General features: G+C 60.2%; 1 protein-coding gene and 2 long non-coding RNA genes across 6 annotated transcripts in view; 2 read left to right on the top strand and 1 right to left on the bottom strand.

Annotated features, from left to right (window-relative positions):
* Window positions 1-27,829, top strand: part of TTLL10 (tubulin tyrosine ligase like 10) — a 55,048-nt gene that overhangs the window by 21,490 nt on the left and 5,729 nt on the right. Inside the window, exons 2-12 of the mRNA XM_082433115.1 lie at window positions 14,906-14,971; window positions 16,931-17,334; window positions 17,814-17,894; window positions 17,975-18,107; window positions 18,208-18,326; window positions 18,408-18,537; window positions 19,250-19,321; window positions 19,829-19,914; window positions 20,266-20,437; window positions 21,372-21,543; window positions 22,060-22,200. Of these exons, the coding sequence (XP_082289241.1) occupies window positions 14,906-14,971; window positions 16,931-17,334; window positions 17,814-17,894; window positions 17,975-18,107; window positions 18,208-18,326; window positions 18,408-18,537; window positions 19,250-19,321; window positions 19,829-19,914; window positions 20,266-20,437; window positions 21,372-21,543; window positions 22,060-22,200 (1,576 nt within the window). The remainder of the gene's footprint in view (window positions 1-14,905; window positions 14,972-16,930; window positions 17,335-17,813; window positions 17,895-17,974; window positions 18,108-18,207; window positions 18,327-18,407; window positions 18,538-19,249; window positions 19,322-19,828; window positions 19,915-20,265; window positions 20,438-21,371; window positions 21,544-22,059; window positions 22,201-27,829) is intronic.
* On the top strand, window positions 5,638-7,014 carry LOC309646629. The gene is made up of 2 exons (XR_014255486.1): window positions 5,638-5,723; window positions 6,195-7,014. It is a non-coding gene; the product is annotated as an uncharacterized lncRNA (long non-coding RNA).
* On the bottom strand, window positions 7,590-19,978 carry LOC309646623. Of its 4 annotated transcripts, none has more exons than XR_014255480.1 (5): window positions 19,866-19,978; window positions 14,859-14,963; window positions 13,652-13,867; window positions 11,352-11,450; window positions 7,590-8,575 (listed from the first exon to the last, which is right to left on the bottom strand). It is a non-coding gene; the product is annotated as an uncharacterized lncRNA (long non-coding RNA). The 4 variants fall into 4 exon arrangements; XR_014255481.1 differs by lacking the exon at window positions 7,590-8,575 and adding an exon at window positions 14,364-14,444 and having other exon boundaries at window positions 8,985-11,450; window positions 13,652-13,955; XR_014255482.1 differs by lacking the exon at window positions 7,590-8,575 and having other exon boundaries at window positions 8,985-11,450.

The following is a 27,829-nucleotide window of genomic DNA, read 5'->3' as shown; positions in this document are numbered from 1 at the left end:
TTCAGATGTGCAGAGCCATTGCAAATTCCCGTAGGCCTACAGCCAGATTTCCCCGCTGTCAGTGTCACAGTGATCCCACGTAGGCACGTGTCCACGAGCTCGAGCCCCACCTCGCTCGGGTTTCCTCAGTTTCCCCTCGTGTCCTCTTCCTACCCGGGACCCACATGACATTCAGTTGTCATGTGTCCTCTGGCTCCTCTGGCTGCGACAGCCCTCAGATGCCCTTTGTTTTTGTGACCTTGGCCGTGTGCAGGAGTGCTGGCCAGGTGTTGGTCGACGGCCCCTCTGTTAGGGTTTGTCTGATGTTTTTCTCACGCTTAGACTGGGGTCAGGGGCTTGGGGAGGACCCACGGAGACGCCGCCCTTCTCGTCACGTCACGTCGGGGCACCTGCTCTCACATCACCAGGCGACAGGGCCTCGCTCACCCGGCTGGGGTTTTTCCACCAGCGGGACTTTTTTATTGCCTTATATTTTAATTTCAAATACTTTTGAACTCCACAGTCCTGGGTCCTCCCTAGCTGTAGACCCCAACAGGGTATACCTGCTCCCTCCATCCCCACAGCACCAGAACCCCACCCACTGGCTCCCAGGGTGCCTTGGTCTCAGGTGGTCGAGTCGGACAGAGGCTCTACGAGCAGAGTGACCAGCTGCTGACAAGCTGGCCAAGGAGGTCCAAAGGACTGACCACTGGATTTGGCCCCTAGAGGCCTCTGGGGGCCTCAACATGTCTAAGAATAATGGACGCAGGGTTTCAGACTTCTGGCCCAGTGTTTTCTGGACACTGTGACCAGGTATGTCCCTCAGGGAGACAGGCCTTGAGACAACACAGATGCTTCCAGGTCTCAGGCGCAGGGGGTCAAGGTCAAGGCCGAATCCGGGCGCAGGAGCATGCCACAGCACTGGTACGGCCTGCGGGTGTTGCCGCCAGGCCCTGCCTGAGCGCTGGGGTCTGAGAGCGTGGCGCAGGGCGGGGAGGCGGGGACGAGGCGGCCAGGACACGTCCAGGAGGGCCAGAGAGAAGTCCCAGCTAACCTGGGACTAACTGGGCTACCCCTAACCCCGCCCATGGGCACCACCAGGCCCCCAGGGCAGCTCGGTGCAGCCGAGGAGGGACCTGCAGTGAGAGCGGGCCGAGCTTCCTGGCTTGAACCCTTTCGCCCTGAGCTGGGGGCGGCCAACAGGTCCTGTGCCCTTGGGCCAGGTGGGAGGAGCTGAGGCCAGAAGGGGTGGAAAGAGAGATCAAAAGGCCAGTGAAAGAGTGTCCGCTCTCTGTGCAGCAGTTAATTATGGCAGGGCCCAGCCTCCTGCACCAGGCCCAGGCTGTGCTCACCTGTCAGCACAGTGGGAGGGAACGGCCTGGGCAAGGAGACACCTGGCCCCACAGATCAGGGGCAGGAAGCGACCGGAGAGCAGGTCCAGGGGTGCAGGCGCTGCAGCCCCAGCCCCACCCTGGAACACAGCGGCCCCTGCACGGCCTTCCTGCCGACGTGGGAGGGGGTCTCTGCTGCATCAGACACCTCAGTGTGGGCAGGGGTGTCCCCGAGGAGACAGAGCGGGTGCCCCATGGGGAGAGCCCTCTTCCTGGGCAGAACCTCCAAGTCCGAACCCCAAACACCAGGGTCCTGCCCTGCTGGACCTGTGACTAGACCTTTCTCCCAGTTTCCTGACACGAAGCTGCCTGTCATCTAGGGCAGTGCCAACTGCAGTGGCCAAAAGCAAAATTAGCCACGGCCCCTCCCCAGTCCAGGGCAACACCCTTGACTCGGTGGAGGGCCAGGGACGGGTGAGCGACAGAGCTTGTCCCCCGCCATGGGGGGTGCTGATCCCAGGGACAGCCGCCCAAGCAGGCCCACGTGGGGCTAACCGGCAGCCCCAGTGTCTAGCCACACCTGCCCCAGGTGTTTGCTCTGCTTGCAAGGAGGTGGGCCTGAGGAGCCTGCAGAAAACCCACGGCCTGTGCAGAGGAGACCTGGCCTGTCTCAGCTGGAGGTGCAGGGACCGGTGAGGCGACTCGGAGCTTGTGTCCCCTAGGAGCCCGGAGCTGGCTGAGAGCTAAGTCCAAGGCTGGGGCGGGATGGGGGGGGCAGGGGGCGCTCCAGGGCCCTCCGCCTGCCCCAGCACTGTCCCAGCAGGAAGGCCATCCCTTGGCACCGAGGCCTGGCTTTCAGGCCGAGGCTGAGCCCTGGGGGTGTGGAGAGCCTGCGCCCAGATGGCCGCCATGCCGGAAGTAGCCGGGAGCCACAGCACAATGGCCCTTTGTCTCGCCTGCCCCGCCCAGGGAGGACTCAGCCCCAGGCAGGGCTGAGGGGCTTGGGGCTAGCTCACCACGAGCTCTACCACCAGCCTGACTGCTTCCCCAAGTGTGTGTGGGGGGCTTTTGTCACCCCTCCCAGTTCGGGCCTCCCTGTCCCTGGAGAGCCTGTCTCGCTGGCCCTGCCCCCTCCTGCTGCCATGACAACATCTGCACCCAGCAGGTGGGCCAGGCTGGAACATTTGTCTGGTGGCCACTGGTTTCTCCAGTGATCCTGGCACCCAGTGCAGCTGCTGCCCGCTGGGCTGGGATGACATGGGTCTGGTGTGCTGTGGGGACAGCCCCACGCTGACCCTTCAGGGCTTGGGTGCCTGCCTCTCCCTGGCCAGTAGGACCAGCACACCTCTCCCCTTGGAGGAGGCCAGAGGCCCCGCCCCGCTGACCCCCTTGACCACATCTATCCTTGCAGGGTCAGGGTGCTGCCTCAGAGGGACCAGGGCCTCTGCACAGGGCAGGAGCCAGGTCCTGCTGCAGCCACAGCTGCTCCGCTAGGAGTGACGGCCCCAGCTCAGGGCCTCGAGGTGGCCATCATCAGAGCTCAGAGGCACCAGAGCGTCCTTGAACCCAGCCTGGGCTGGCGGGGGCTGCCTGCAACGACTATAGGGGCAAAGGGAAGATCTCAACTGATCATTTGTTGGAAACCGGGGGATGGGACGCATGCAGACCCTGCCAAGACCCCCTCGGTCATCCCGCCAGCACAGGGCCCAGTCTTGCCCTGGGTCATTTTTCTTCTACTCGAGACTTAGGCAGAACAGGCAAGGAGAGCGCTGAGTGGTCACTGCAAGGTCAGGGGTGGGCGGTCAGCCAGACCAGAATCGTCCTCTTCAAAGTGATGCACCAGAGGAGACGGTCAAAATGGCTTTCGCTTGCTGGGGGCACTCGCTCCTGGGGCACTCGCTCCTGGGGCACTCGCTCCCGGGCCACGCTGCACATGGGCAAAGCTCAGCTGCTTCCTGACCTTTCTGACCCTGGGCTAAGAGCAGGCCTCAGCGGCACAGCTCTGGTCAGCTGGGGTGGCCTCCCGCCGGGACCTCAAGTTTCCCGAAATAATTGTCTATGGCAGGGGGGTCTCCCTCGCCCCAGGGCGGCTGCCTGGTAGAGCAGCCTCGAGAAACCTCCCACAGAAAACCGTGTGGCCTTTTAGCTTTGAGTGAGACAGACACAGACTGTGCCCAGGTGTCTCTGAGTCAGCGTGAGTGTCTGAACTGGTGGGAAAGTGTCCCCACCTGGTGACAAGAGGATCAGAGCCACAGGCAGCCCACGCCGGCCAGAAGCTCAGAGGTTTACTTCTGCCTCAGGCCAGGCGATCGGTCAGTCGGCCCCTCGGTCGCCCCCCTTCCAGGGGCGGGGGCTCCTCCCACGTCCGTCCCCCTTCCTTGACACCAGCTCATGCTCCTTCCTGGCAGAGCTGAGCAGGGCCCCTTTGGTCCCCACTGCGTCCCGGCCCGCGGGGCTCAGCGGCCACTGGCCACGGCTCCCTCTGGTCGCCCCTCGTCCTCCTGGGAGCTTCTGAAGTCTGGCGACACCGCGCGCATCAGCCCCAGCCTGACATCTCTGGGCTAAGCCCCGTGGTTCGGATGCGTCCCCCCGCCCCCGCCGGCCCAGGCAGCACGAGGAGGGCAGCGTGTGAGCCTGAGGAGGGGGTCAGAGCCAGCAGCCCCTCCTCCCACTCCCAGCCAATGGCAGTGCCTCAGTCTCCCCAGAATGTGGTCCCCACCGGAGACCTGTGTCCTGCCCCACCGCCACACAAACGCGGACACCTGAGTGGGCATCGGGGTGGGCGGGCGTCCTAACAATCCCAAGGAGGGGCTGGGGGCTGGAGGGTTGGCGGGTTAGAGGTCACCGATGCTCCCAGGACTGGCTTCCAGATGCCCTGCCCCTCTCCAGGGGCCCGTGGCGGATTTCTGGTTCCCCCACCGTGACCACAGTGATCCAGGCCCACGGAGGCTCCTGGGGGCCGTACCTCCTCTGGGTCCCCCGTGTGGTGGGCACGGCGCCCCCTGGAGTTGTGCGGCTGCACCCCCTGGAGATTTCTGCAGCGGTGACTCAGCCATCTGGCCTCGTCCATCCTTGGAGGACAGCCTCTGGGCCACAGAGCCCAGCTCCCAGGGTGGAGTGAGGCCAAGTGCCGGTAGCCCAGGGACAGCCCTTGTCGCTGTGAGTTTCCAGCACAGCTGCCGGGTTCGTTACGGAAAGTAGTTGGGCCTTTGGGATCTCTCCGCTGGTCGGGCTAATTACTGGGATCACAGTCGTTTCATTATGGGCGCTTTTGTCAGGAGCAGGGAACAAGCATGAAATCCTCAGGATGTGTCCTGCTGGACTGGGGCCCTGTCCCTCCCACCCTGTGGCCACGGGCCCCCAGGCCCTTCCAAACCCCATCACAAAACCTTGCATCCCTAGTCCAGGGGTTCCAAAATGGGGGTCCCAGGGGCTGCCGAGGCCTCGGTCGCCAGGCAGGCCCCCAACCCTGCAGTGGGGCCCCCTTCCCGGCAGCCTGGCTCCCCCAGCGTGTGGGTCAGTGTGACACATGACCTGATCCTGGGGCCACCTGCCCACAGGGGTGGGGCTGGGGGCACGCAGGAGCAGGATTCTGAGAGATCCATGCAAAGCAGACCCTCTGCTGCCGTCACGACTGGGGCTGGGGGCCTGGAGCTGAGGGGTCAGGTCCAGCCTCTGCCCTTTGTCCATGGGAGGCCGCAGCCCCAAGGGGCAGGGGCGTCGCTGGGGCCACCGGACGGAAAGCAGGGGTGCAGGGCGTGACCCCCTTCCACTCCCTCCCTGGTCCAGCGAGGCCACGCCCAGCGCCTGGACAGGAGCTGCTGCCGCCGTCCCGCCACCGGCTCACACGCTCCACTGCAGCCCCTGCAGACGCTCCCTGCCCTGGTGTTTGTTCAACCTGGCCCGGCGGGCGGGCGGGCGAGTCGGGCGAGGCGGGGGCAGGAATGTGTGCAGGCCCCGCGCCCGCCCTGCCGCTGCGTCACTAGCTGCCTCCCTGCCGGCCTATGGGAGCCCGGGGGACACACCTGTCGGCCGCCAGGAGTGGAGATTGGTCGGCCCGGAGCAGGCACCTGCGTGGGGAGGGGGGAGGCCCTACATGTAAGGCGAGCCGGGGCCTCGCTGCCTCTTCCCTGCCCTGCCCCGCGCCACCTCCATTGTTCCCAGTCACTCTCAGCACTTTCCCCAAAGGCCCGGCAAGCCGTCCACTGCACACGCGTGGGCCTCGGGTTCCTTTGTGCGGAGCCTCCGAAGAGGGCGGCGGGCCGCGGGTCTCCCCAGGCAGCAGGCGTCCCATCTTGGTTGTGGGCAGGTCGGGCCGAAGCCAGACCTGGGCGCCCAGGCCGCGGACCAGGGGCTGACAGGTACTCGGGGCGACCAGCACCAAGGCTTCCCTGGCGTCCGCGCACAGGCCCGGTGGGTTCCAGGTGCAGGGACGGGGCTGGGCTCGGGCCGCAGGCAGGGGTGGGAGCGGCCTCCCACCCTCCTCCTCCAGGCCCAGAACCTGTCGGGGCAGGTCAGTGCAGGAGGTGGAGGTGGAGGAGCCTGAGGGGGCCGCCCTGGGCCGCGAGCCTCCCCCGGCACCGCGGGCCCCTGCGCCGCCCACCCTGGGAGGACGAGGGTGAGCGACGGTGGCAATGGCCCATTGGGCCGCAGCGTCCGGCCGGGCCAGGGCTCGGGGAAGGGGGGCCCTTCCTCTGCGAGAAGGTAGGCCCCGGGGCCGGGTGCGCCGGGGGTGTGGGGCGTGGAGCCACCCCACGGCCCAGGGCGGTCAGGGTGCGCAGGCCACGTCCGCAGGGCCAGCCCCGGCCAGTGGGGGTCTTCCTGCCCAGCCAGAGGGCAGCCTGGGCTTGCCAGCTGAGGGTTCCCGCCTTCCGCCCGCCACAGGACCTTCTGGAAAGCCCTTTCCTGAGTCAGCCACTGAAGTGCCGGTCCTGAGGTGTCTTTCTGCCCGGAGCCGGGCGCCGGGAAGGCCCGAGACGCGGGCGCTCTGGCCGTGGGTGTCTGTGCGTTTGCTCCCGGGCAGGGCTCGGTTTCGCCAGTGGCCACGCTGGTGACGGCCGGAGCGCGGGCCGCAGCCGGTCTGGCCCGGATTCGTGCTCTTCCTCACCTGCCCCCGTCTGAGGCGCCAGCTAGGCCGGAACCGCCTCGGAGGAGGTGCAGGTCGGCCCCCGCCAACGACTCGGTTACTGGGGTCAGGTCCAAAGTCTGTTCTGAAGATCCTCCACCTGAACTCGAAATAGCCTCTGCAGCAGCCACGCGAGTACCCTGTCCTGGGAGGGCGGCCGCGCTGCCTCGGCCGAGCACACCCAGCGCCGAGCCAGGCGGCGCGACAGCGGCTTTCGCAGCCCAGCCGCCGGCTTTCTTGAGCAGCTTTGAAGTTCAGGAGCCGATAACCTCGATGTGACAGAAGGCCAGCTCTCTCTGAGGCATAATATAGGGTTCATTGTTCCTGATGAACGAAACTTCTAGGGCAGAAGGATAGGCTGTTTTAATTAATCCACTGGCAGCATTTTAGGCCTTTTTAGGCTGAGCATCTAGAAAAATAGGTCGGTTTGGTTTTCTTTTACTTTCGTCTAGTAACTCAGATGAAATGCTTCAGAGTTAGAGCCATTGGCAGCACGCTGAATCAGGCAAAATAAGTTTTCCATTTATGAAAATGCAAAACACCATAAAATATGGACGCAGTCTACTGTGCATTTTCAGACATGTTGATCACTTGCAAATACCTTATTTGCAAAATCTGTTTGGTGAATTTAGGAGACGGCAAAACAGCCCGTGGAAGCCACCAGCCTCCTGAGAGGCCTGCTCTGGCCTCTGGTGTGGGGAGGGCGCCCCAAAGGGCTGAGGCGGGGAATGGCGGCCTGGCCTCAGACGCGCAGCTCCGGCTGTGCCCTGCGTGCAGACAGGCCAGCTCCGGGCCACCCCCGCCCCAGCGTCTCCTTGCCCGCTCCGCGCACAGGGGTTGGGTTTCTGTGCTTTGTTCTCTGTGCGGCCTCACCATTGATTAAGGCCCGTCGGGCAGGTTAACCAGCCTGTTGGTTTTTCACGCTGGGATCGTGTTCTCCACCCGACCCTGTCCTGTGCAGGTGGGTCCTGCCGGGCCGGGCAGGCTGGGCGCCCTCCCGGTGGGCTGTTTGCTCTCCAAACAGGAGATGCTCTGATTCCTCGATGTCCCCGCCTGAGCCTGGTCGGAATGGTGACGGTTAACCACACCCCGCACCCAGGGGCCACACGCTGGCTTCACTCCTGCCAACTACTGGCTAAGAAAGCACCGTTGGGGGCACTCACAAACAGGCTACGTTTATTTTCACTTTTCATTTCAGCCAGTAAGACTCGCCTGACTGCCCCAAGCCAGGCACACCGCAGTCCAGGCCCTTGACCCACACGTGAGCTGTGCTGGGGCCCAGGCTGGGCCGTGGTCTTTCCTTGTGTATTTACGGGTTCTGGGTTCAGGAGGAGAGTGGGATTCTGTCCTGGGGCTTAAGAAGGAGCACTCCGCTGCCCACCAGCCCCCGGTCTCTGCCTCCTCGGGGAGAACATAGCAGCCGATACGCTGGTGGGCAGCGGAGAGCGGGACTGGCCTATCCATCTGGCTTGCAGCCAGGCTGGCCGGGGCCTGTGGGGTCTCCCGGGCCCTCGGTGCTCCCCAAGTAGGGCTGGCCGTGAGCAGCCGAGGGCGCTGGAGGCCAGGCAGGGGAGGCCACCTGGCACGGTGGGCTGTCTGCAAGGAGGGATGCTGGGCCCCTGTCCCAACCCTGTAGCCTGGCAGCCAGGAGTGGAGCTGAAACTGAACTCAGCTCTGAAAGTGAAGTCTAAATGGTTTCACTTAGCTCAGAAAAAAGTGCATTGACTTTACGGGTCTGAAGGATGGACACTGAAAGGCAAGGTTGCGCCAGGAGGGGCCGGAGGGGCAAAGGCCTGGACCCCGGCCATGGGCACCACTCTCTGAGCCTGGACGTGGCCGCCTGGAGGGTCCGGGCACCCATGAAGCCCACTCCCCGTGTGTGTCCCCCAAGGCCAGGCCTAAGTCAGGTCAGGCCCTGTGAGAAATGTCGCCTGTTCCCGAGCATGAAGCCAGAGAACCGGGTGGACCTGGCTGAGGCCCGGGGCTGGGTGGACGCAGTCTTTGTTGTGGTCAGTCTGGCAGCCTCGGGTGGGGGGGGATCAGCACAGGGCCCAGGCCCTCCCCCTGCAGCCTCTGTGGGTGGAAGTTGCCGGAAAACTTGAGAAGCTGCTCTGGCCAGCTCTCCAGACCTGCGTGCCACCTGCATGGGGACAGGAGAGAGGACGGGACCCCTCAGTCCCCCAGGGCAGGGTGCCGGGGGTCTGTCAGCTCCCTGCAGGGGCCCCAGGTGTGGACCCTGAGCAGTGCAGGGCCCCACCTGTCCTGGGGGTGCCTGCGAGATTGGCTTGGCCGCCGCAGGCACCTGGGGGTTGTTGCCCTGTATTCTGCCTTTGGGGGCTGCTGTCCCACCTGCTCTGGGGCTGGACCTCAGACCAGTGGGCACACAAGCCACAGTGACCGCCAGGCGCAGTCTGGACCGGGCTACCTCTCTTGCACCCCTCCTGCAGGCCCAGCACCACCTCGCCCGCCCCTGGACCTCACAGCCAGCAGCAGCCAGAACCCCAGGGCCACGCAACAGTGGGGCGCTGGTGACAGGCTGCTCGGTGAGAGGTGGGGGCCCTGGGCCCCGGGAACACCATCCTGCTTGCTGAGTGGGGGGCTGAGGAGGGCGGGGCCTTGGGAGCCATCCTCCTTCCTGGTCCCGACGCTCGTCCGCGCTCCTGCCAAGGGCGGGGCGGTGGGCACTGGAGACTGTGCTGGGGCTGCACCCGAGAGACAGAGCCTCATACACGCTCGTGCTCACCCAGGACCCCGGGGCTGGGCCTGTCCCTGGGTCGGCTCAGAGGGAGGGTCCCGCTCTGCTCCCGCCCTTGGGCCCTGGCCTCCTGTGGGCAGGACACCCTGCCCCCCACAGGCGCCCACCCCATGCCCGGAGCTGGTGGCCCCACTGGGCCGGCCAGGGCTGGCTGGGCAGGGGTCACCCTGTGGTCCTGGCCTCCGGGGGCTTCTAGGCGCTGCAGCCCCGCCTCCCCCCGGGGCTGACCCCCCACAGATGGGGCCTGCCTGGCACTGTGGCCTCAGGGCACACACTTGCTCCAGCCCCGGCCATTCCGGGTCCCTCCCCACCTCAGTGCCCTAAGACGCCGTGGCTCCACCTCAGGCTGCTGGGCGCCCCTCCATCGAGTCCCCTCTTCACCCCAGACGGGCGGCCCCCAGACCCAATTCGGGGCGGCCATCGCCATCTTACTGGGCAGCATTGGATGGTGCCTGGTCTCTAATACTGCCTGGTAATGATGACGGTGGGGCCCTGCTCGCAGCGACGGGGCCGCCCTCCCCCAGCCTGGCCCCGGGCCCCGACCTCTCCCCACGCAGGCCCCATGCCAGCCACAGCCCCTGACACCCTCAGTCAGCTCCCCACCCTGTCCTGTCCCAGTGGCTTCCGGGTGGGGCTCTAAGGCAGAAAGCTGACTTCGGGCAGGCCCCTTCCCCAGGCCCGGACGTGTCTGCGCCCCTTCTCAGCCTCCAGAATCAAAGGCTTCCTGCAGCTGCACCGGGTGCCCCGCCCCCAGTGATCCGGGATTAGGATGCTCGGGTTCCGGGCCCTGCATGGCGCCCAAGCAGGTGCTGCCACCACACCTGGCAGGTGTGGGCCAAGCGGAGCGGCAACAAAGGCCTGGGCCCGGGTGGGTGGGCCACTTCACAGGCCAGCAACACCTCCGGCCTTGGTCCCGGGTCCGCGGCCCCAGGTGCCCTTGGCTCTGGGAAAACAGGGAGCAGCGCGCGGGCCTCCCTGCCTGCACCTGGGCCCTGCCTGCGGGCTGTGGGGCGCTCACGTCTGTCGCGCGTCCTCGGGCCGAGGCGTACCGGGGCCTCTGTGGGCATCTTACTGGACAGTGCTGGATTTCTCGGCTCGACTCTAACACTGTCTGGTAACGATGTTCAAAGGTGACCCACCACCTGCCGGGAAGTGGCCCGAAGACACGCGGTCCTGAGCTCCTGGACTCCAGAGCTGGGCCGAGCCCCGGGCCAGCTGGGGGACGGGCAGACGGCCTGTCTCAGCTCTGCAGCCCGGTCCAACCAGGGAGGCCTCTGCCGACCGCTGCGGGGCCGGTTCTGCCACATCGGGGCCCTCGGTGCCCCCCAAGGGACTTGGGATGCTAGGGCCTGAGACGGGCCGCCAGCCTGCAGGCTCCTGCGCGTCTGCTGTGGCTGGGCCTGGGCTCTGCCCACAGAGTGGCCGGCGGCCTGTCAGCAGCCGCACAGAGAAGCGCTCACCGCTGGGAGGTGGCCCTGCCCTGAGAGGTCCCAGTCAGCTGGGGCCGTGGGCGGTCACCTCTCTTACTCCCTCGGTCCACTGGGGACGCGGGGGACAAGGGTGTGTCCGGGTGCCTGGAGCAGTGGACGTTCCGTGCTGCTCTCCCCGCCCCCAGCCCCCGCAGTGTCGTAGGCGAGACTGGGAACATTGTCCCAAACCATCAAGGCCGGGATGATCTTTTGTTTTGTCTTTTTGATCTGAAGCCAGGACACCAGCCCCCAGACCTGCCGGCGTAGGCACAGGGGTGACCCTTCTGCCCTGGGCCCCAGTGGCTCTCCCACAGGAGGAGGGTCTGCCCCTGGCCCGGCTGTTACTCATTAACCGGCCGAGGGCCGTTCAGAAAGCTGCGAGGGTGCCGCAGCCACCTTGACCCGGGATCAAGAGCAGGGAGGCCAGACTGCTCCCCAGCTGCGCCCACAAACACGTGTTTGGGCTGCTGCCCAGACGGGGTCTGCAGGAGAGCCCTCCTCGGAGCAGCCCTGGGCCAGGCCACCAGGGCTCTGGGGCCACTCCACAGACTAGGAGGCTCTGGGGGTCTTGCCGCTGAACCCTCCCACTTCCTCGCGGTGCGGCGGGACAGGGGGTAGGGGAAGCCGCAGGCCCTCCCAGAAGGGCCGCCGATGAGACTACCTGCACCAAAGCCTGCCGATGGGTGTCTTACCAGACACGGTTAGATCTGGTCCTTCTGTCTAATACTGTCTGGTAATGCCGTCCATCCATGGCCTGATCGCCACCGGAGGAGGGGCTGCTCACCGGATGCCTGGTGGAGGGGAGGCCGGGGTCCGTGGGTCCCAGCAGTGGGCCTGAGCCAGCTGTACACTCCTGCCCAGGCGCAAGCCCTCGTGTGCCCCCAGGGCACAGGCCACGCCTGACCACCCAGCCCCCGTGTCCCCGACTGGGGGAGCCCTGTGACGCCCCACGGGGGATTTCTGTTGCAGACACAACAGACTGTTGGTGTAATAGTGGGGGGAGGGCTCCACGGGCGGTGGGCCCCACGCTGAAGGCTGGCGAGCAGTTGGTGCAGCCCCCGTGCTGCTGGCACTGCCACTGGGACGCAGGCAGCCGCACCCCTGTAGCCCCCCAGGAGCCTCTCCAGGAAGGTGCCCTCATCCCTTGCCACCCCCCACCCATACCAGGCAGGGGGGGGTGGGTAAGGAGGACAGGACAGAAGCAGCCCCGGCCCCCTAAACCCCCAGCCCAGGCCGTGGAAGGGTGCCCGTGGCTGGCAGTGCCCCAAGAGATGCCCCAAGATGCCCTCTCCCCAACCCCAGGTGGCACCAGGACGCTGGAGGGTGCTAGGTTTGGAGAGCCCACAGGTGAGACCCCTCCTCTTCCTTCCCCTGGGTCCCCACAGGCCCGACTCGGGGCTTGGACGGTCGGGGGACTCTCCAGGTGCCGGGCCAGGCTGTCACCCACGCACGCTGGGCAGAAGGCCTGGCAGCCCCTGCCCACTCCCTTCTACCCACAGAGGCTCAGCAAGACATCCTCTGTCTACGGCTGCCCCCAAAACCAAACTTCCGGATGCTGACCCACTCCCAGCTTCGTGGGACCAGCCCCGTGGGACCAGCCCCTTCTTTCCCCTGAGAATTCCAAGAAGGTCCTAGGGTCCCAACCCATGGCTTCACAAGGGACTGGCAGATGCCTCCGACCCAGGGCTCTGCAGCCAGAGTCAGGGCAGAGGGGCCCGTCCCTCCTCCCTCCTCCCTGCCTTCCCTCCCTCCTGAGCGCCCTCTGGGAGCCGGTGCAGTTCCAGACACTGGGGGTGGAGGGGGGGGAGGAGGGATGTCCCTGAGAGGGAGTCACAGGCAGCAAGGGGGCTCCGCAGGACGAGTCAGCTGCAGGGGCTGCCGGTGCTGCAGAAGCCAGGGCAGTAGAGGTGGCAGCAGGGTGGCGTGGGGTGAGGGCAGCCCAGGAGCGTCTCTCTGAGCAGGTGGCCAAGCGGGAACCATGCAGGAGCCCAGCAGAGGGGCCCGGAGGCCGCACGGGGGCCGGTGAGGAGGGCTTCCTGGTGCAGCCCTGGCAAAGGCACCAACTCCCCGTGGGGAGCCGGGGCCTGAGCCTGCCTGAGCCAGGGCCTGAGCTGACCCGCACCACAGCTGCAGGAGGGGTGCTGGGCCTCTACCCAGCGGGGCTGGACCGCCCCTTCTGCCTCCAGGCGCTCGGGCCAAGCCCAGCCAAGCCCTGTGGCACCCGGGGAGAGGCATCTGCCCTGTGGGGCTGGCCGGTTAATGATCGGCTGCCTTGCTCGGGGCTGTAGATGCGACTGATGGCCCAGTCCCAGGCCGTCGTGGGAAAGGCTGCCCCCGGCCTGGCACCCACACCAGTTTTTTGGGTTATCAGGCAGTTTTTGAGTTTGAGCTCTCGCTGTCACCACGTGGGCAGGGGGCCGCCTCCCCAGAACCCATGGGGAGTCATAGGGCAGCAGGGTGGTGGGCTGGCCCAGCTCCTAGGGGTCTGGGCCTCTAGAAGGGATGGGGAGTGGGGCACGGGCTCCGGGGGAGGACGACCTGGGGGTTCTGAAAGTCTGTGCTCCAGCCGAAGGGAAGACAAGTGGCCTGCAGGTGACCAGGCGCCCCACTGCCCGCCCCCGGGTGCTGCCCCCAGCAGGCCCAGGCAGGGGGCCACCAGCTCCTGAGGTCAGGCTGCCCCTCAGTCCAGAACTTGGCTGGAGGAGCTCTCCACCCCTCCAGACTAACCGACAGCTACCCTCGGGCAAAGGGGTGTCAGACCACAGGCCAGCAGAACGGAGCCCTGCAGGCCCCCAACACCTGGCGCAGGCAGGCACACAGCTGGGAGTGCGTCAGCCTCTGAGCAGGGTCAGGGAGGCCTCCCCACAGTGGGGAATGCCACCCGGGACCCTCAAAGTGAGGGGGCGCTTAAGGGGTGCATTAATTTTCTGGGGTGGCCACAGCAAATTACACAAACTCGGTGGCTTGAAACAACGGAAATGTATTCTCTCACGGTTCTGGAGGCCACCTGCTCCCTCCGGAGGCTCTGGGGCGGGTCCTTCCTGCCTCTCCAAGCCTCTGGGGCTCCAGGCGTCCGGGAGCTTGTGGCCGCGTCCCTCCAGCCGCTGCCGCATCTTCAGCTGGCTTCTCGCCTCTGTGTCTCCTCCACTCTCCCTCCCTCTCCCGAGGCCACTGGTCGCTGGATTTAGGGCCCATCAGATAATCACATCTGCTAGACGATTTTTCCAAGTAAGGTCACACTGCACTTTCCGGGCCTTAGGACGTGGACACACATGGCACGGGGGCCACTATCCACCCTACAAGAAGCAGGGGGTCACACCCTGGTGACCCATGCAAGGCTCTGGAGGACAGAGGCAGGGGGCTGTGCAGGGCAGCCAGCGGCCCTCCCACAGGCCCTGGCCTCCCAGACCTGGGTGTGAGCCCCTCTCAACCCCTTGGGGAGGCATGGGTTTGCTGAGCGCCCACTTTCTGTTCTGTAAAGAGGCCGTGGTAAGGGGAGATGAAATAACGCAGGTAAAGCACACTGAGCACAAAAACATAATGGGTCAGGTCTGGGGTCCTGGAGAAGGCTCAGGAATGTCCCGGGAGGACGGAGGGCCCAGGTGGGGGCTGTGCCCACGACACCCCTCCTCCAGCCTTGGTCGCTCCCCCTCCCCGCTCCCCCTGGTGCCTGGCCTCCTGCCCCTCCCCAACCACCTGCTCACCTCTGGGCCACTGGGTCACGGTTGCTAGGAGACAGTTGCCTGGTCACCACTGTTGTTTCCCTGGCACAGGGCTCACACCACCTTGTCAGGCAGGTAAGAGGGGCAGGCGGGCCACCAGCGGGGGTCCTGGCTGGCCATGAGGGCTGGGGTCTGCCGTCCCTTGCCCCGCCCAGCCCCTCGGCCCCAGGAGCCCTGTGGGTCCTCTCGGGACTCTGCCCAGGAGCGTGAGGGAGGCGAAGGAGGGGAGCGGAGGGGTGCCTGGCTGGGCAGAGACCCCCAGGCCGGGCTGAGCAGGGCAGGCCTCCGGGGGTGGCGGCCGCTCAGGACCAGGTCTGTCTCCCAGGACCGACCCCCAGAAGGGACGGCCTCCTAAAGTCTGCGGGGACCCACGTCCCCCCAGACAGCTCAGCCCTGGCCAGAAGGCACCAGCCCGACGAGCAAAGTCAGCACCTCCTTAGCACCCCACGTCACCAAACGTGTATTTGGAGGAAGGACCTGGCAGGACACGGGCGTCATCTCGTTTTCTTGGATGTTTCCTTCAGGTTCTCGAGGGTCTTCCGTTCATCACACCGGAGCGCCATTTCCCGCCAGTCTTTTTACCTGACCAGGTAAAAAGTTTATTTAAAAATTCGTTACAAAGTTGTTTCCACCGACCCCTCCCTGCAGTCCTCACGGAGGTCCTGGTGCCATCACCCCCCTACCCCCGGGCAGGGCCACTGCAACCCGAGCTTCACCACCATAGATAACAGCTTGGGAACACCTTTCAGCACAAAGCTTTCTATTTAGAATTAGTCCTTCAGAGAGACTCTGAGAAAGGCGATTGCTCGGCCAAGGCTCTGACCCCTGACCCCACCCGCAGCCCCGCAGGCCACCACGTCCCGGCACCACGTTCACCACACCACACGTTCACCGCGTGCACGCCCAGGGTACGGATTCTTTTTCTTAATTTTTGTTAACTTGAATGACAAGAAATGGTAATTCATGGCCTGTTTAATTCTTCGTGGAAGTAATAAGATATACAGAGTTAAGATGAGGCAAACAGAGGCACAGGCTTACAAGGCTTGTTCTGAAACCCGGCAACTCCACGCCCACCTCCCGGCTCCTGTTTCCCGGAGCGCCCGCTGCCGGGTCCGGGTTACCCCGCAGAAGTTACACTTCGCTGGGCTGTGGGTGCCAGGGGCTCCCTCCCACCCCCCACATTCACACTGTAACCCCCAGTAACGCCCCTTGCAGGCGGGTCACCGCCCTGCTCGGCACCAGCCTGGCCCTCTCCGGCCTCACCGTCGTCACACAGGCCCTCCTCCAACATGGGTGACCAGGCAGCTGTGGTACTCCCAGCCCACTCTGCAGGTGGGGAAACCGAGGCACAGAGCTGATCCACACCACAGCCCCAGCTTCCTTTCCCAGGTCCGGCTCATCTCGGGAATTCCCTGAGGGGGGGGTCTAGAGACCTCCCACCATGCTGGGCGGGTCACAGGAGCCTTGCCTGCGGCTCTGAGATGTCTCCAGGCTCCCGCTGGGTGCCTTTCCTTCTTTATATTTTCCTTTCCAGCACACTTCCATGCCTTGAACTTCTCACAAGGCTGTACTGCGTATTTCCATGAGCTCGTCCACCTTGTCTGTCCCTTTGTTCTAACTGTCCAGTCCAGCCCTCTTCTCGGGTGAGGACTCTTGGTCCTGCCCCAGGGTATTCCCAGGGCTGCGTCCTCTGCCTCGGGCTCCGCCACCACCCCCACCCCCCGTCCCCTCCTCGCAGGGCCCTGTCTCTCTGTCTCTGGGTGTCGACCTGTCACTCACACCTGGGGGCCTCCGTCCGATGTCTGTTGACTCAGTAGCCACTCACGTGGGAGTGCTGGGGGAGAGTACTGACCGTCATCCTCCTCGGGGGCCCCCATCCCCAGCAAGGTGCGGGCCTCCCAGGCAACGTGGCGACCCACGCGCACGCGCACACGCGCACCCTCCTGTGCTCAGCAGGCCCCCATCCCCGCAGTCATGCTGGGCGGGGTCCAGCCGCCACAGAGGAGCCCTCCCGTTCTGGGTGGGGCAGGGCTGGGGAGGAGGCTCCAGGTCTTCCTCGTGGCTCGGCCCACCCTTGGCAGGGGGGTGAGACCCTCCCCGCACCCGGCCCCGCACCCAGGCCCTGTAACCGTGTTGACAGCTGTTCTCAGTTTACCCTCTTCTGTTCTAAGTGGGGACAAAGGTCTTGGTCAGCATCTCTTGGGTGACCAGCTGGTTTGTTTGCAAAGCGACTGTCCTCTTTGGAGAGCGCTCTGCCAGCTCCTGGTATGCAGATGCAGGAGTCCCTCTCTGCCTGCCAGCTCCCAGGGTACTGGCCTTTCCACTGCTTGTGTTTCTTCAATCTTTCGGAAAATCCTAGCCTCCCAAGCAGCCCCCAAACTGGGAAGGACCTGTCAAGGAATGGCTAAAATTCCCTAAAATGTTCCCGAGTTAGCCACACAGGAAAGGAGCCCTAGGGAGGCATCATCCTTGAGGCAGGGCCTCCTCACGGCCCCGCCCTGACTCTGGGAGGGGCCTGCTCAGGGCCGCCGCCCCCCCCAACCCCGCAGGCCTGACAGCAGCCCTCCCTACAGCCGGCAGGGAGGCCAAGTGCAGAGATGCCGACGCCAGATGGACAGTCCCTGCAGGCCCGACAGTCACCACAGAGACGGGAGCCACCCACAAGAGGAAGCCCAAATCCAGGACGCTGGGCGGCACCCCTCCCCGGGCAGGGCGGGCCTGACTGTGTGCCCAGTTCAAGGGCTAGGACCACGGGCTGCCCGAAGGGCCCGCAGAGGGGTGGGGGCCGCGTCTTCCCAGAGATGTCCCCGCCCCAGTGCCCCAGCATCTGCGGCCCGCAGCCGCACCCACTTCCTCCACCGCTGGGGACCGCCTCCTCGGACCCAGGTTGGCACAAAGAGAGGCAAGCGGTCAAGGATGGCAGGGGTCCGGCGGAGCCGCCCCCAGGCAGCAGGTGAATGCAGCCAGGACCTCCCCAGGGACTGGCACCCCATCCCCAGGAAGGCCTTCTCACGGGGGGACCACACAGCCATGCCCTGGGAGAGGGGCCAGCAGGAGGCCATGTGCCGGGTGTGGGATCTGGGCCAGCCGAGTAGGGCAGGGGACAGCAGAGTCGGGGTCTGAACAGGCGGAGAGGGGTCTCCCCTGACTGCTGTGGGTCACCCATGATGTCATGATGGACATTGTGACCCCCACCCTCTGGGCATGTCCCTGCGTCATGTCTGCCCCCAGCTCCAGCCTCACACCTCAGCCTCTGCCCCACACAAAGCCCCTGCCGTTGGTAAGGAGGGACCCTGCCCCCTTTCTCCTAGGAGGCCCTCTGATTGGGCCTGAGACTGGGCTGAGATGGGCCAAGACGGCTGCGGGGACTGCCCAGGGGCTCCGGTCAGATTCTGAGTGGACGCCCCCTGTCTGACCCCACCTCGTTCACAGGCTGGGCCCATGAGAGATCAATGGGGAGCCACCGAGAGGAGGGGCCCCTACAGGAGCTAAGCCAGCTGGACCAAGATGCAGGTGGGCTTGGGCAGGGCCCAGGAAGGGGCAGAAAAGCCACCAGCTGGGCCAGAGCCTCTGACCACCCACTCTGCCCGCAGAGCTGGACGATGCTGACACCGCCAGGCCCCGGGCTGCCCTCCTGGAGAAGCACCCGCTGGAGGGGGAGAAGCAGCCGCCCGGCACCGGGCAGGGCCTCTTCTTCTACATCGGAGGCACCAACGGGGCCTCAATGTGAGTGAGGCCTCAGGCTGGGTCCAGCCCCACCGCCCCCAGGCCCCGGCCCAGCCTCGCTCCGCGGCCCCCAGGTCACCGCCGCCCCTCGCCCCTGCAGAATCAGCTCCTATTGCAAAAGCAAGGGCTGGCAGCGCATCCAGGACAGCCGGCGGGAAGACTACAAGCTCAAGTGGTGCGAGGTCAAGTGCAGGGACACCTACCGCAGCTTCCGGGAAGGTAGGGGCGGGGCCGGGCTCAGCGGGCGGCCCTCCACGCGCGCATGCGCGGTCGCACGCTGCCCGGGCTCTGTCGCGCCAGGCGAGCAGCTGCTGTACCAGCTCCCCAACAACCAGCTCCTCACCACCAAGATCGGGCTTCTCAGCGCCCTGAGGGAGCACGCGCGGGTCCTCAGCAAGACCAGCAAGCCGGCCCCCTGCGCGCAGGCCAAGTGAGGATGCCCTGGCCCCCCACCCCCCACCCTGGCGGCGCAGCCCGCACCGGACGCGTCAGTCGCTGCTCCTGACCGCCCTCCACCAAGTCCGTCCGCCTACCCGCCTTCCCACTGACCCAGCCGCGTGTCACCCATCTGTCTCCACCCCCAATACCGGCCACCATTCCAGCCACCCAGCCCACGGCCCCCAGCGGTCCTCACACGCTCGCCACAGAGCCGCCCACTGGTGTCCTGCATTCAGTCACCACTGCCTACCACACCCACTGCCGTCCACTGCACACCCATTCCTGCCCTTTGGCCCGCCCCCGCCCCCCCGAGCCGTGCCTGACCCACTCGATGTGCCCACTCCTTATCCACTCACGGCCCGGCCATTCACACGTCCGCCCACCCATGCAAACAACCACCTACCATCTGCCTCCCCCGTCCCCCCCCACCAGGCAGGCAACCACCCGCTACCTGGTCATCCACGACACCACCCAATTCTGTCAGCAGTTCTGGGCCAATCCCCTCCAGGCATCCGTCTGCCCACCAGACCACTTGCCCAGCCACCTACTTCCATCCAAAATCCACTTATCCGCTCCCCACCCATCCACACACCACCAGTCTACCGCCAAGCCCCCACCCACTCCCCACCTCTCGACGCCCCCCATCCATTCCCCACACACTGAGTAGCCACTCAGGCCAGGTCCTGTGTCCTCCTGGGGCACAGATCTGGAAAGGACACGACACCCGCCCCAGAAGAGCTCATGTGGAGCAGCCCAGGACGCCTTGGGCCACAGAGGTAGATGCACCCAGCCATTCTGCCCTAAACTGAAGGATGGCCTGGTGGTCGGTGAAAGGGGTTAAAGGGCATCCCAGGCCAGGGGATCCATGCCGACCGCTCATTGCATGCTGGGCACGGTCCTGGCCTGGAGACCCAGCTCTGAACTGACCACTCCCGAAGGCCCTAGAGCAGCAGGGGAAGAGCAGGGAGGCGGGAGGGGTTGGGCGGTGGGTGAGGCAGCCTGCAGAGAAGCCAGGTGTGCAGAGCCGGAAAAGTGTGCCTCTGGCCAGGGAACAGAAGGTGCAAAGGTTCTGCAGAGGAAAGAGCTGGGGGCCGGGGGTGGGGGGGTGGCGTGGGGGTGTTTCAGAGGAAACCAAAGGGGGCAGGAGTGCCTGGAGCCCAGCCCAGCTTCCTAGAAGACACTCTCCCTCCAGCCTACCCCAGGTCAGACCCCTAGAATGGCTGGCCAAGCTGGGGGAGGGGGACAACCCTCCCAGTGTCTTCCCCACCTCCCTGCTTCCCCAGGGTCCTGAAAATGGAAGACTTTTTCCCAGAGACCTACCGTCTGGACATCAGGGATGAGAGAGAGGCTTTCTTCACCCTCTTTGATGGTGAGAGGCCCCTGGACGCCAGGCCCTCTCTGGGGACACCGGTGCAGGGCTGGACCAAGGTGGGAGCGTGATTAGGGCGGGGCCAAGGCCCTGGCGAGGCCGCGGTGGGGCGTGGTCAGGGAGTGGAAGGGTGGAGCCAGGGTGGGTGAGGTCAGGGCTGGAGCTGAGGCGATGCTGGGGAGGGTCATGGCCGGACCTTAGTGGAGGCCGAAGCCTGCAGGGGCGGGGCTGTGGCTGGGAGTGGTCAGGGCGGGGTGGGGCTGGGAGGGGCGTGGTTGGGGCCAAGGCGGGGCTTTGGCAGGGATGGGCGGGGCGAGGCAGGCTCCCTGGCTCAGGTAGTTCTCTCCGCAGAAACCCAGATGTGGATCTGCAAGCCCACCGCCTCCAACCAGGGCAAAGGCATCTTTCTGCTCCGGAACCAGGAGGAAGTCGCCGCCCTCCAAGCCAAGACCCAGAGCATCGAGGACGACCCCACCTACCGCAAGATGCCCTTCCGGGCGCCTCAGGCGCGGGTCGTGCAGAGGTTTTGCGCATGGGCACCCCGAGGGGCGTTGGCCGGGTGGGGCTGACCCAGGCCCGCTGGTGCCTGTGAGGCTCGTGGGCGTCGCGGGGCCCACAGAGGAGTCCTTGGCGGTGGAAGGCTGTGGTGCCCCCAGCTGGGCCCCTGTGTAGCCAGAAGAGGTGGGGTTTTCACATCCAGTCAGGATCTCAGAGGATGTACCCTCCCCCCACCCACACACACACACAGGAGGCTCCTGGACGGTGTGGGGCAGGGAGGGCTTGGTCAGCTTGTGCCCCAGCCTGGGTCCTGCGCCCTCTGACCTGCAGGAAGCCCGGCTTCTCCCCCATCCCCCACCCATCCAGCTGCAGCGTTCAGGCCCACAAGCAGAGCTGACCACCCTGCCTTGCTCCCTCTGCCTCTGGGAGGGGTCCAGATCCTCAGCCTCACACCAGGGGGCACAGTCTAGCCTGAGAAATGTCCCTTCGGACTTCCCTACCTGCCAATGTGGACCTCACTCCTGCCGCAACTGCTGTCTGCCACCCCAAGCAGCTGCTCCCAGCGGCTGGGTCTCTAGACCTACAGCTCTCTCCACTGGGATGTCCCCTCCCTGCCTCTCCAAAGCCACCTGCCCTTCAAGGCCCAAGGTCACCCCTCCCTCCTCCTCCAGGCAGTCTTCCCAGCCCATAGGGCCCAGTCTGCTTCTGCCTCCCAGGCTTCTAGCGAGGGCTGCACCCTGGGGCGCCCCAGACACACACCAGTGGGCTGTGCTCTAGGGGCCAGGCCCTCCTTCCCAATTCCCTGACGTGTTCAGGCTCGGAAATGTCCCCTGACCAGTGGACACTGCACCCAGACAGGGTAGGGGACCTACAGCTCACACCTGAGACAGGTGGCAGGGGTGCTGAGGAACTGGCAGGGCCAGGTGGGGGCACGGGCCAGGCTAACCACGCCTACCCAGGTACATCCAGAACCCGCTGCTGCTGGACGGAAAGAAGTTCGACGTGCGCTCCTACCTGCTCATCGCCTGCGCCATGCCCTACATGGTCTTCTTCGGCCACGGCTACGCTCGCCTCACCCTCGGCCTTTACGATCCCCATTCCAGCGACCTTGGTGGCCATTTAACCAACCAGGTAAATGCCCCCCACAGGTGAGGGCCCTCCCTGCAGCCTTGGACAAAAATCACTGCTCAAGAATGGGAAAAGAATCCCGCTGTAGACATGGCCCAGACCCCGAGGTGGCCTGGGCTGCCCCCGCCTGCAGCCAGCACTGCCTCTCATCTTCAGCCTCAGCTGGGCATCCTGGTGGAAAGACTGAGAGCCGTGGCCGCGACCCCCAGCTCAGCTCCCTCTGGGTGTGGATCAGGCCCAGCAGGGGTGGGAGCCAAGGGCAAGGGCCTCCGTGAGGACCTCAGTGCAGGGATGCTGTGGGCAGAGGTCTCCAGGGAAGGGTCTCAATGGGAGGTGTCTGGGCGGCGGCCCTCCGGGAGGATCTGGGGGTACTTCTCAGGGGCAGGAGGTGCTGGGGGAGGGGCTCGACGTCCCGGAGGAGCGGGACCCCTGTGGGGTCTCTGGTGGCCGCGTCGGGGTGAGGCTCTTGTCGGGGCCCCCCGTAGGGGCAGGGCCTCCAGGCGCTGCCCTGCCTCCCAGTTCATGCAGAAGAAGAGCCCCTTGTACCTGCTGCTCAAGGACGACACGGTGTGGAGCATGGAGCACCTTAACCGCTACATCAACGACAAGTTCCGCGAGGCCAAGCGCCTCCCCCGGGACTGGGTCTTCACCACCTTCACGGTGCGTGCGCGCCCCGCCCACCCGGCGTTGGGAGGGGCCGGGGGTCAGGACCGGAGGGCCCGAGGGCTGGGGGCTCTGGGCCCCAGGCACGTCCGTCCCTGGGCGGGGCTGCCGTTGGGCGTGCGCGCAGCGGTGGGTTCCAGGGACCCTCTCCTCTCCCTCTTTCTGAAACAGATCGTTCACACGACACAAAAGTCACTCTGTGACAGTACAGTTCAGTGGTTTTTAGTGGATTCTCAGAGTTGCACGGTGATCACCACTCTCTAATTGCAGAACGTTGTCACCTCCGCAGAAAGGAACTCGGTACCCACTGCCCTTGCCAGCCCCTGGCAACCACTAATCCACTTCCCGTCCCCATGCATTTCCCTGTTCTGGACATTTCATGTCAATGGGATCACACGATATGTGGGTTTTCCTGGCTTCTTTCACGGAAAGCATAACATTTTCAAGACTCCCTTCGTTTCTTTTTATGACTGAAAACTATTTCATTGTGTAAATGGACCACGATTTACTTGGATAAACATTCGTCAGTTGATAGACGTTTGGGTTGTTTTTTCTTTTTGTCTATTATGAGTAATGCTGCTATGAATATTCACGTACATGAACAGATATTTTCAGTTCTCTTGGGTATAGGTCTAGGAAGGGAATTGCATGGTCGTAGGGTAACTCATGTTGAACTTTTTGAGGAACTGCCAAACCATGTTCCACAGTGGCTGCAAGGTTTCCCATTCCCACCAGCAACGTATGATGGTTCCAATTTCTCTATATCCTTGCCAACACTTGGTATTTTTCTTTTTTTAATAGTCATCCAGTGGGTGTAAAGTGGTATCTCATTGTGGAGTTGATTTGCATTTTCCTAATGATAATGATATTGAGCATCTTTTTACGTATTTGTCGGCCATTTTTGTATCTTCTTTAGAAAAACTTCTGTTTAGATCCTTTGTTCACTCTTCCTTCTTAGGCTGTAGAGCTCTTTATATATTCTGAATGCTAGACCCTTATCAGATGTGTGATTTGCAAATATTTTCCCCCATTCTGTGAGTTCTCTTTTCACTTTCTTGATAATGTCCTTTGTTTATTTGTTTTGTTTTGTTTTGGCCGTGCCCCTCGGCTTGAGGGGTCTTAGTTCCCCGACCAGGGATTGAACCCCCTGCAGTGGAAGTGCAGAGTCCTAACCACTGGACCGCCAGGGAATTCCCCATAATGTCCTTTTTTGCATAGATTTTTATGAAGTCCAATTTATCGATTTTTTTCTTTGGTTATTCATGCTTTGATGTCATATCTAAGAATCCATTGCCAAATCCAAGGTTGTAAAGATTTACATCTATGTTTTCTTCTACAACTTTTATAGTTTTAGCTCGTTTTGAGTTAATTATTGTGTATGGTGTGAGGTAAGGGACCAACTTCAGCCTTTTGCATGTGGCTATCCTGTTGTCCCAGGACCATTTGTCAGAGAGACTGTTCTTGGCGCATTTTTGAAAATCAATTGACCAGATATGTATGTATTTATCTCTGGACTCTCAATTCTATTTCATTGGTGTGTATATCTATCCTTAAGCCAGCACCACACTGTTTTGGTTGCTGTAGCTTCATTCTCTTAATGTGCTGTATCACATAAATTGATTATCATGTGTTGAATCACTCTTGCATTTCCGGGATAAATCTCACTCAGATATAGCATATTGTCCTTTAAATATGCTGCTGGATTGGGTTTGCTAGTACTTCGTTGAAGATTTATGTGTCTACCCTCATAAGTAATATTGGTCCACAGCATTATTTGCTTGTATGTCTGTCTGGTTTTGGACATATTCCCTTCTCTTCCATTTTTGGAGAGTGTGTGAAGGGTTAGTGTTAATTCTTTAAATATTTGGAAGAATTCACCAGTGAGGCTACCTTATTGTGAACTTTTCCTTTGTGGGAAGAATTGTTATTTTTATTATTATTACTAACTCAACCTTTGTTAGAGGTTATTCAGATTATCTGTTCCTTCTTGGGTCAGGCTTATTAGTTTGTCTTTCTAGGAATTTCTCCATTTCTCCTAAGTTGTCTAATTTGTTTGGAATACAGGTACTCATGGTATTTTATGAACAATTATAATCGTTTTCATAATCATTTTCATCTCTATGTAAGGTCTTTCTTTCTTTTTTTTTTTTTTAAATAAAGGTGGGATGATTTTTTTTAATTAATTAATTTATCTATTTATGGCTGTGTTGTGTCTTCGTTTCTGTGTGAGGGCTTTCTCTAGCTGTGGCAAGCGGGGGCCACTCTTCATCGCGGTGCGCGGGCCTGTCACTATCGCGGCCTCTCTTGTTGCGGAGCACAGGCTCCAGACGCGCAGGCTCAGTAATTGTGGCTCACGGGCCCAGTTGCTCCACGGCATGTGGGATCTTCCCAGACCAGGGCTCGAACCCATGTCCCCTGCATTGGCAGGCGGATTCTTAAGCACTGCGCCACCAGGGAAGCCCCAAGGCCTTTCTTTCTTGATTTTAGTAATTTGAGTCTTTCCTCCCCTTTATCTTGGTCAATTTAGCTAAAGGTTTGTCAGTTTTGTTGATCTTTTCAAAGAGCCAGTGTTTGGTTTCATTGATTTTCTCTGTTGCTTTCTATTCTCTATTCCATTAATATCCACTCTAATCTTTATTATTTCCCTCCTTCTTCTTGCCTTGGGTTTAGTTTTGTTTTGTTTTGGTTTGGGTTTTTTGTTTGGTTTTTTTTTTCGTTTTTTTTTCTTCTAGTTTCTAAAGGTTGAAGTTTGGGTTATTGATTTGATTTGAGATTTTTCTTCCTGTTTAATGTAGGTGTTTACAGCCATAAATTTCCCTGGGAGCACTGCTTTCACTGCATCCCATAAGATTTTGTGTGTTCTGTTTTCATTTGTTGCTTAAGAGTGTGTTAATTTCCACATATTTGTGAATGTTCTAATTTTCTTTCTCTTATTGATTTCTAATTTCATTCCATTGTGGTCAGAAAACATACTTTGTATGATTTCAACCCTTTAAAAAGTATTGAAACTTGTTTTATGTTCTAACATATTGTCTATCCTGAAAAATGTTCCACGCACACTTGAAAAGAATGTGTATTCTACTGTTGGGTGGAGTGTTCTATAGATGTCTTTTAGGTCTAGTTGGTTTATAGTGTTGTTCAAGTCTTCTATTTACTTGTTGATCTTCTGTCTAGTTGTTCTATCATTGAAAATGGGATACTGAAGTCTCCAACTATTATTACTGAATTGTCTGTTTCTCCTTTCAATTCTGTCAGTTTTTGCTTCATGTATTTTTAGGCTCTGTTGTTAAGTATATGTATGTTTATAATTATTACATATTCTTGACTTATTAGAAAATGTTCTCTTTTTTCTTAATGGCCTCAATTTTTGTCTTAAACTCTATTTTATCTGCTATCAATATAGACATTCTAGCTCTCTTTTGGTTACTGTTTGCCTGACATATATATATTTTTAAACTTATTTATTTATTTATTTTTGGCTGTGTTCGGTCTTCATTGCTGTGCATGGGCTTTCTCTAGTTGCAGCGAGCAGGGGCTACTCTTCGTTGCTGTGCGCAGGCTTCTCATTGCGGTGGCTTCTCTTGTTGCAGAGCATGGGCTCTAGGCACGTGGGCTTCAGTAGTCATGGCATGCGGGCTCAGTAGTTGTGGCTCAGGGGCTCTAGAGCTCAGGCTCAGTAGTTGTGGCGCATGAGCTTAGTTGCCCCGTGGCTTGTGGGATCTTCCCGGACCAGGGCTCGAGCCTGTGTCCCCTGCGTTAGCAGGCAGATTCTTAACCACCGCGCCACCAGGGAAGCCCTGATATATCTTTTTTTTATCCTTTTACTTTCAACCTATCTGTGTCTTTGAATCTAAAGTGAGTCTCATAGATAGCATATGGGGGGGAGGGGAATGCATCTTGACAGGGGGAGGGGAATGCATCCTGACAATCTCCGTCTTTTAATTGGAAAGCTTAATTCATTTATATTTAATATAATTACTGATAAGTTAGGATTTACATCTGCTATTTTGCTATTTGTTTTCTCTTTTTTTTTGGAATTTTTGAATTTTACTTTATGTATTGTTTTATACAGCAGGTTCTTATTAGTTATCCATTTTATACATATTAGTGTATACATGTCAATCCCAATCTCCCAGTTCATCACACCACCACCACCCCCCGCCACTTCCCGCCCTTGGTGTCCATACATTTGTTCTCTATATCTGTGTCTCTATTTCTGCCCTGCAAACTGGTTCATCTGTACCATTTTTCTAGGTTCCACATATATGCGTTAATATACAATGTTTGTTTTTCTCTTTCTGACTTACTTCACTCTGTATGACAGTCTCTAGGTCCATCCACGTCTCTACAAATGACCCAATTTCGTTCCTTTTTATGGCTGAGTAATATTCCATTGTATATATGTACCACAACTTCTTTATCCATTCGTTTGTTGATGGTTATTTAGGTTGCTTCCATGTCCTGGCTATTGTAAATAGTGTTGCAGTGAACATTGGGGTGCATATGTCTTTTTGAATTATGGTTTTCTCTGGGTATATGCCCAGTAGTGGGATTGCTGGGTCATATGGTAATTCTATTTTTAGTTTTTTAAGGAACCTCCATACTGTTCTCCATAGTGGCTGTATCAATTTACATTCCCACCAACAGTGCAAGAGGGTTCCCTTTTCTTCACACCCTCTCCAGCATTTGTTGTTTGTAGATTTTCTGATGATGCCCATTGTAACTGGTGTGAGGCGATACCTCGTAGTTTTGATTTGCGTTTCTCTAATAATTAGTGATGTTGAGCAGCTTTTCATATGCTTCTTGGCCATCTGCATATCTTCTTTGGAGAAATGTCTATTTAAGTCTTCTGCCCATTTTTTGATTGGGTTGTTTGTTTTTTTAATATTGAGCTGCATGAGCTGTTTATATATTTTGGAGATTAATCCTTTGTCCGTTAATTCGTTTGCAAATATTTTCTCCCATTCTGAGGGTTGTCTTTTCGTCTTATTTGTAGTTTCCTTTGCTTTGCAAAAGCTTTTAAATTTCATTAGGTCCCATTTGTTTATTTTTGTTTTTGTTTCCATTACTCTAGGAGGTGGATCAAAAAAGATCTTGCTGTGATTTATGTCAAAGAGTGTTCTTCCTATGTTTTCCTCTAAGACTTTCCAGTCTTACATTTAGGTCTCTAATCCATTTTGAGTTTATTTTTGTGTATGGCGTTCGGGAGTGTTCTAATTTCATTCTTTTGCATGTAGCTGTCCAGTTTTCCCAGCACCACTAATTGAAGAGGCTGTCTTTTCTCCATTGTATTCTCTTGCCTCCTTTATCAAAGATAAGGTGACCATATGTGCATGGGTTTATCTCTGGGCTTTCTATCATGTTCCATTGATCTATATTTCTGTTTTTGTGCCAGTGCCATACTGTCTTGATTACTGTAGCTTTGTAGTATAGTCTGAAGTCCAGGAGCCTGATTCCTCCAGCTCCGTTTTTCTTTCTCAGGATTGCTTTGGCTATATGTCTTATATCATTTTGTTTCTCAATTCCTCCATTACTGCCTCCTTTTGTGTTAAATATTTTCTAGTGTACCATTTCTAGTGTCATTTCTTTTACTACATATTTTTGAGTTATTCTCTTAGTAGCTGCC

Source organism: Balaenoptera physalus (genome assembly GCF_965194825.1).
Source record: "Balaenoptera physalus genome assembly, chromosome: 1".
NCBI lineage: Eukaryota > Metazoa > Chordata > Mammalia > Artiodactyla > Balaenopteridae > Balaenoptera > Balaenoptera physalus.
The sequence above is the reverse complement of the archived record's forward strand: the minus strand, read 5'-3'. Positions and strand labels throughout refer to the sequence as shown.